The 8809-nt window shown below is 44.0% G+C and overlaps 1 protein-coding gene across 1 annotated transcript; it reads right to left on the reverse strand.

The window, feature by feature from the left end:
* Window positions 1-1740: 1740 nt before the first annotated feature.
* B0T23DRAFT_399098 (multicopper oxidase-domain-containing protein) lies at window positions 1741-3600 on the reverse strand (the record flags this gene model as incomplete). Its single annotated transcript, XM_062838393.1, has 2 exons — window positions 1741-2169; window positions 2263-3600. 2 exons carry the CDS (start codon window positions 3598-3600, stop codon window positions 1741-1743), a joined length of 1767 nt encoding a protein of 588 aa, XP_062689257.1.
* Between the last annotated feature and the right edge of the window lie 5209 nt (window positions 3601-8809).

The raw sequence follows: 8809 nt of genomic DNA on the forward strand, positions 1-8809 counted from the left end.
GCTCTTTCTGAAAGATATCCTTCCAGTCTTCCATGCGCCCGTCGTACATCATCAACCTTTCCTCCGTAGCTGACCTTTCGCCCTTGAACGCATCTCGCATCACGTACCGACCGACGGCATTTCAGCCTCCGAACGTTCGGGACCCTTCGACCCAGGCCCTCAAGCATACATTTGATTTGGTTCGGAAGATTTTCCTCCCCGTCCACGTCCATATCACCAGCACGACCAATACCAAGTCTTACTTATTCCGTAGGCACAACTCTTTCTCTTGTCCTTTCCCGTGTTATTCTCTTATTGCTTTTCATGAAAGACAACTTTCAAGAGGAAAAAATAAAAAAGAAAAAGACATGAAAAAGTCGAAAAAACATACAACACCAGGGATTCGCTGGTCGTCACCGACCCAACTACTAGTCTGGCCCTCACTGGCTTATCTATGGGAGAGCGGACGGGATCCCGAGTTTTCCAGTGGGTATGGTCGTATGTGAATGTGGTTTGTCCAAATTCTGTCTATAGAGTTTAGAGCAAGTGATCCTGCTCTGGCCTCTTCTCCCTCGCTTATCCGCTTTCCGTTTGCTGTTGTCCACCCTTCGGCTGAAGCCCCTATTCTACTTTGCAGCGGGCATCTTCTAAGATCTTCGGATATCCTACGACCCTCAGTAGGTTAAATTGCAGGAGTCTGTTTCCTACGGAACACTTGCTGTGTACCAGATTATTCCAAACCATTATTTCGATCAAGGGTTATATATGTATCCGACTGGCTTCATCAAGGTCGTCATTGACGAGTAGTAGTATGATGTATGCCCACAACTCACCCATCCTCATTTTCCATGAATACAGTAGGTATTTATCATATCATGCGTATACCCCATCTGCGAGAAACGAAAAGTGAAAGCGAAGGTGGTAAGAAACATGACTATAATGTTCTTTTCCTCTGCAAGCAACAAACGCTTTCTTGTTGTGTGTCCCCAACCCAATCCAGCAACCCCAACCATAACAGCTCCGAAAACCCCAGGATGACCAGAACCGAATGTACATATCGAATCATAAGCCGGTCGACCCCCATAATCATTATTACCATAATAAGTAAACTACCATGATGTGCTGAGCTTGAAGGAAGGCAGTATACAGAGAAAGAAAACGCCGAAAAAAAATGATGCACTAAAGAAACCACCCACCATTCCCTCCCTACCTATCTTACCCTATGCCCAGCATTCTTTGCCCCTTTGAGACTTCGACCTACATAGGTATACACGAGGTAATGATTTTTATTGGTTTTTGTTTATTTTTTTTTTGTTTTCTCTCTTTTACTGCCCTGCCCCGTCCCGTTTGTCACTACACCCACTGCAAGCCATCACCCACCCGTTCACTCTCGCTATTATATCATACCCCAGCTGGGGTTCGGCTACCCAGAACCCAAATCCCACAGCTTGTTTTTATTATTGTAAGACACCCTTTCGTACTACTGAGTGTCCGTTACCCTAACTGCCTTTGCCAGATACAAGACAGGCCACGGTGCCACAAGTTAAGTCAAGTCAAGTCAAGTCCCTTTTTGCCCCCTCCGGTTGCAGCTCAGCAACCCTTATGTTTGGATACCTTGTAGAGAAAAATTAAAAAGACAAAAGGAAGATTGATCATAATTTTACTCAGAACCATCGACTGACTGACTGACTGGTCTCCGCCAGGTACCTAGGTATCGCATTTTCATTTTTTCCATTCCCCCCTCCCCCAACCTCCCATTTATCAAATCCCCGAATCCTCCTGCGGGAAAGCCTGCGTGCCCACGTTATCCGACCAAGTCTGACAAATGTCATTGAACTGCGTCCGATCGGAATCGCTCACGTCCGCCTGGATGTCCGCCTCGCGCTCGAGGAACTCTAGGCTCAGCCCTTCGCTGGCGTGCCAGGCAATGTGGCAGTGACAGAGCCACGCGCCGGGGTTGTCGGGCATGAAGGCGATGGCGAGGTAGCCGTTGCCGGGGAGGGCGGCGACGTCGCGACGCGGGGGGTTCTTGGTCTTGAAGCTCTGCGGAGAGGTGGCGGCGTCAAAGGTGCCGGTGGATTGGTCGAGGATCCAAAAGTCGTGGCCGTGTAGGTGGATGGGGTGTTCGAGACCGAGGTTGGATTGGTCTTGGATGACGAGGACGATCCATTCATTGTCGGTGGTGGTTTTCTTTGGAGAAGAGGGGATAGGTTAGTTGGGGGTGTGTCTGATGGAAGGGAGGGAGAGATGGGAAGAAAAAAAGAAAAAGAGGAAGCAGCTTACATTGATGGCGAGAACGTTGTAGTCGGTCGGAAACAGGCTCTCGCCGTTAAACACTTGTTTCAAGGTCGGATTGTTCCAGTCGATGAGCAAACTACTTGTGTTGATGGTCCAGTGAACGTAATTTGTCGTTGAAATATTCAAGTACGTGTCAAAGCTCTTTTGGATATTGGTGACATCCATCTTGAGATGAGGGACAAGCGATGCCAGAGGTTCGTCAAGGCAATCGCTGCTGACGGTGACATCACTGACCGAGGTCGGGTCCAACGTGCTGCTGGCATTATATCGAAGGACCGAGGTGATGCTGTCGGGGTTTACATTGGGCTGGCAAGCGTTCAACCACCCAGCACGTACCCAGTAGTTGTCCACTGCCTGGTTGGCATGGAAGATGATATCGTACCGCTGGCCCTCTGTGAGTTTCAAGCTGGAGGTGCTGTAGGGCTTGATGGGAACAAGATCAGCAGCGATAACCTTCAACTTGTGCTTGTCAATGCTGAACTGGAAAACACCATCGACAGCCGCATTGACCAAACGAAGACGGTACTTCTTGCCCTTCTCAACCACAGTTGTCAACTTGACTCCACGTCCGGTACAATTCGGGTCCGTTGATGAGTTACTGCAGTCGAATTTGTTGGTTCCGTTGATGAGACCACTTTCCAGGGCTGGAGGCTGACCATTCCGGGCGGCAAACCACCGAGTAAATACATCAACATGGGACCAGTCGGAGAGAAAGAGATGGCCCAGGTCCTCGTCGTAATTGGCAGTCGCGGGTCCGTTGAAGATCATGCCACCAAAAACACCGTTCGCGTACTGTAGACTGAAGTGACTGTGGTACCAGGTTGACCCGTACTGGCTAACCTTGAACCTGTAAGTCATGGACTGCCCGATGGCAATGGCGCATTGAGTGATTCCTGGAACACCATCGTAGATGTTGCTACCAGATTGGCGAAGACCATGCCAATGGATGCCTGTGCCGTTGGACTTTAGGTTGTTGGTAACATGAATGATCAGACTGTCACCCCAGTCGGCAAAAATGGTAGGACCCGGGACCGTCCCATTGATCGTTTGACATTGGCGGGCGTAGCCGTCTGGCGCACAATCTCCTTCCTCTACCGACAACCAATACTCGCGAGTGACTCCCGTGTCCGGCGTTTCATCGTAATAGTTCGTATCGATGGAGTAGTTTCCCCAGCAGTTTCGTGATTTGTTTGTGTTGTCACATGCGGCCCGAGGAAGGAGGTTGTAGTCGAGTTGTGGTGGTGTTTGCCGTAGAGCATGGAGAGAGGAGGAAGACACACTCGCCGCAAGGGCACTGAACACGCAACCAAGCGCTGACTTCATCCCGGAATGTGAGGAAATGCGGATAGTGGCTTTGCTGGCGGATGCGTCGGTTGAAGGTGAAGGGCCTGGGGTAGGGAGAGGATCACCAGGCATATAACAAACCCGGCGGGTAACATGGATACCAACAGGGACGAGACATGAGGATCAGTGAGCTCAACACCCATGGATTGTTTATAACTAGCCCATATAACTCGAGATCGCTTCCGCAAGACTCAGGGGGTCGTTGTTTCCTGCAGTCTACTCTCACCAGTGCGTGATCTGCGCATCATGTGTCATAATAAGGCGAGGTGGCCAGGACGGCCGCGAAACTACGCAAACCATGACTTGCTCTAGCGCGGACAGTTGATGAATTGCGTAGCCCGACGAAGGAACGGCCGGTGCCTTCAAAATCACTACGTCCGACCAATGCGTGGCGGACCCGAGCATTCAAGTGATGTTGGAAAGGACATGTGCAGAGACCAGCACTCAGAGACAGCTCGCTCTGATCGTTGGCACGGTATACCTAGTATTCCCAAATTGAGAGCTTGGCTGATGGGTAACTACCGAAGTGTTTCGTTTCCAAGGCCATGCAACCAAGTGCACGTAGGGCCATGTACCTCGCGACATCTGGACCTTCATCTGCCGACCTCTGTGTTAGTTCGAGTCGCTAACGAGTCTCGACATTAGTCAGACGCCTGGCCATTGTGTGCTAGAGTAGAGGTCGCACGCTTGTTGGAGCCTTTGGTCCGTCTGAGTGAAAAACCGAATGGTTGATCCGAGGAGAAAGCCCATCGAGAGGGCATAGGGGGCAATATATGTGACTCTTGACATGCACTCTTTCGTGAGAATGATTCCAAGGGTGACGAAGTGTAAGGTCACTCTTGAGGCTTAGATGGTGGGCGCTGGGAACGAGAAGGCTGTACCATGACCCAGGGGCGAAGCTAGTCAGGTCGCATACACATCACAGGCGAGTGAAGCTCGCGGGTGTTGAGTAGCCTGGAGCTTTTGGTCACATGTGCTGTTTGAATCAAAACTCGGTTTCGCGATCTGGCAAAGGCTGTCAGCCTCAAACAATGGCAATGTCATGAAGGCAACCTAGAAGGGTTTTGGTTTGGGTTTGGTGGTGATCAGTCTGCGAGGCTGGATTCGCTCGACTCACCGGTGGATTCTGGCGAATCCCGAGACCGGAGTTTTGCGTGTAACTCTGAAAAAAACTCGGCTCGAAAACGAGGAACGGTCCGGCAACGCAGGGCTGGAAGTCTGCCATGGGCGTTTGGCCGTATGTATGTGGTTGTTAATGCAACTGGCAGACCTTTAACCCTGCGTTGCCAGCCCTTTCGTTTCTCCATCATCCGAACACATGTCACCAGCTCAAGTCATTAACTCGGAGACGTCCGAAATGTGGCTTTGCATGAGATGGCTCAGACGATTTCTATGCTCAGAAGCCTTTGAAGCACGTATCGACAGCCCATGGGCCAGTGAGATGCAGTCGGATGCGCTTCAGCCACCCACAGGACAGACAGGACGTCGGAGATGGAGCGCAGACAGACGTCGGGTGAGGCGAGGGCCTCGTTGCCGGCAGACATCACCCGAGCTCAAATGACTAGAAAAGTCGTTAGCCTGATGGACTCTCTCAGTCTGGCAGAATGTATGGGGTGACGTAGAGGTACTCACAGCACCTTAGGCCGAGTAAGCGAAACAGCTGAGGTGGACATGGAAGTATAATTCAGGGAGCTGAGCCATCTAGCATATGTAACATGAACAGTCAGTCACCGGGAAACTGCCTTGGAAGCCAGTCGATTATAAGTGCGGATGGGCGAAGAACGAAGGGCTGGTGACATTTTCAATGTGAAGGTGGAAGAGGAAGTGGTGGCAGTTGGGGAATGAGACGGGAAGGAACCCAGGCCAAGCCACACTGAGCTACAGTGTGGCGCTGCCCTGAAGCTAACGGCGGTTAGGCCCGTTTACTCCCCCGCACAGTTCCTGATCAACAACCGCCGCGTAGGCCCCCCCACGTGGACCACGTTTTCCCTTCAGGTTGCTGCTTACCTTATCTCCTTTACTGTTTAACCTGCACATAACGATCAGCCATATAACGATATTCTGGCCATAACGCTCAAAATCACGGTAATGGTGCAGATTAGTATGGGAGTAACGATCAACCTTTATATTACGATTTAGATTAGATTCTTGCTTAGTAATATACTAATATTGTTATAGTTACCCCTGTTTGATAGTTCTGTTAGCCACCCTGATACCCCCTGCTAGTCTTTAATACCTCCTAATAGGAGTGTCATCCCCTTACCAGCTGTTGTGTCTTATTTCTGATTTCTGAAATCCAGTACAATTAATCCTATTCAATTTACTCAAATCTTTATCGTTTAAGACTATTTATTTACTTTTATAACTAGAATCGAGCGCTCTTTTAAAGTATTAATACTATACTGCTTTATAAATCCTAGTGCCGGTATGCTATTAACGAGATTTATTGTTAAAAGATTTGTGCTTTTATTCGCGATAACCCTAAGTATATATAGTGCGAGGTCGCCGCTTGGGCTACTAAAGAATTGGGCTACCCCGTTGGGTAGTTTATTATATCCGAATTCCTAAAATTTAAATTCGTTTATTTGGATAAGAAGATTTTTATAAGGGGCGTTAGCGGTGTCTTTCGAATTTATTTAGTGGAGTATCCTATATTCGAGAAGGTTCTATTTGAATAGGTTATTCGTATAGAGAATAACCGGCTGTCTATTTTTGGCGATATAATTAAGGAAGTAGCTAAATTTTATGGCTTAGAATGCCCGATTTCCGGCTTTTACCCTAGCCCGGTTTCTCGAGTGGTTGGTTTACCGGATTTAAACGTTGCTACTATATTAAGAAGTATAAGTAGTTTGGTGAAGCTGGATTAGTTGATATTATTGGATCTTATAAATAAATTGAAGTTATTAAGCGTTTGGTTAAAGAGTATAAATTAGAGAATACGTATAATATTAATGAGATTGTGTTGTTTTGGTTGATGACTTTTAATATTATACTAGTTATTAGATTTTAAGTAGGGTTAAAAAGAAAGAAGGAGAGGATTATTATATTCCCTTATTACGGGGCGAGTCGGGCACCGTTAGAGGTAGGGTAGGATATACGTTATTGTACGAAGAAGGAGAAGGGAGGTGTGCGTAGAAGACTAGCTATATAGGCGAGAGCCCAATCTAAGCCAGTCCGTACGCGTATATACGCGTAGGGCTACACGTAACTAGAGCCGTCAATAGTTCTAAATTAGAGGCGTACAATATAACCACATTACAAGCTAACCTTATAATACTATCCCCCCTCAAAAAAAGTTCGTAGAACTAAAACTATATATATATATTATAATAAATCCCATCTTAAAAATAATTGTAATCCACCAACTATATTAAAAGCAATTTCCCAGACTAAATATCTATTAACCTTCATATAATTTTACTAAATACTAAATATAATTTATCTTCTACATTTCTACTAATTATTATATTAATTAATTCTATTATTATTATACTCGGGAGAGGCCTCGCATCGATCGTAGAAATTATTTCCTATTAAAAATATATAGAGCGGCGGCGTAGGGGTTCTAATATAAGAGCGGGGGCGATTAAAGAGGCGAAGCGCTAAAGGATTTTCTAAATTCCTAGCGGTACTAATTTATCCGGATTTTCGTAATAGAAATACTAAAAATAATATTTATAATCAATAACGTTAATAATAGGTTCCTAAATAAAATCTCCAATCTTCTATTTAATATAATAGTACTAATATATATTACTATCCAATTAGGCGCAATTAATAAATTTCTTAAAAGCCTATTCTTTATATTCCTCCTAATTATCTATTCGGATTATTATTCGTCCCTTATTCGCCTTTATATCTATTATAGTATTTTAACCGGGTAATCCCGTACCCAATTAAAACTATACTATAGAAATATAAAATACAAATAAGTATTTTATATTAGCGGGTAGGGAGAGGTAAATTATATATAAATTAGTGCGGACAATTTTAAAAGGACCCTCCTAATAAGGGGAAAACTTCGTATATAATCGACTATTAATAAGGTTTATAGTATTTAAAAGAACTATATTGTTAATACAATACTTAGGGGAATCGACGCGTTTTTTATTAATATTATCCTCGTATTATTCTTAAATATAGCGGATCTATTAAATAACGAAATCCTATATCCTTTAGAAGCGGTCTACTAATTTATTAACTTTATAGTACTCTTTAAATTAAATTAGTAAAAAATCTAGGGGTAGCAGGGTTCGGAATTCTATACTTATCCGAAGGTAATAGCTATAATTAATAAAGAATAGTAAAATCCCTATTGTCACGGCACTATATAATATAGTCCCGTCCCTCTCGGCATTCCGCTACTATAACCCAACCGTCCTTTAGTTAGCTCTATCGAATCTCTACTTAATTTATATATATAGTTTAGGAGTAGAATTTTCGCTACTCTCTTCTAATCTTCTCCTCTTTATACAATATTACGTCTTTTTTAAATTCTTCCTAGTTGGTATTGTGATAGTATATTGCACCTTTTCTACTAAATTAATGGCCCGACGACCTCCTTATTATTTCGCTTCAATTTACTTTAGAATTAGTATTAACCTTTCCTAATTCCCTAGTCCTAGCCCTGTTACGCTATGTATACGACCTAGTTATACTTCGCTAAGAATCCCCCTTAGAAAATGCCCTAGATTAATAATTTTATTTTTACTATTACGTTCTATTATTATTATACTACGTGCCTTAGTTATTTACAATACTTTACTTCCTTCTCTTTATGTAATATACTATTAACGTTCTATTATTGAAACCTCCGTATTAAACTATAAGCGACTCTACGAATTCGTTAAGCGCGCCTACCTCCGGCTTTAATATTATACTTATTTGCGAAATTACTATTCGGATTCTCTTCCGTCTAAATACCTTCCCCTTTATTTATAAAACGGTTAAAGGTTTATAAGAGGATTTTTCTAATTTCGTTTCTATTTTGGAAGTAAATTCTAATATCTTTATTTAATTCTAATTCTATTTTACTACTATCGAAGACTATTTTGGCCGGGCTTATAGCGAATTTTGCATTGCTTGATAGGAGGTTTTAAATATTTAGTAAATAATTAATTAAATTTAGTAAATTATTATTTAGAATTTTATTATAATTTCCTAAATATAGTAGGATTTTATTAAGGTT

This window comes from Neurospora hispaniola (assembly GCF_033458365.1).
Source record: "Neurospora hispaniola strain FGSC 10403 chromosome Unknown B0T23scaffold_8, whole genome shotgun sequence".
In the NCBI taxonomy this organism is placed as follows: domain Eukaryota; kingdom Fungi; phylum Ascomycota; class Sordariomycetes; order Sordariales; family Sordariaceae; genus Neurospora; species Neurospora hispaniola.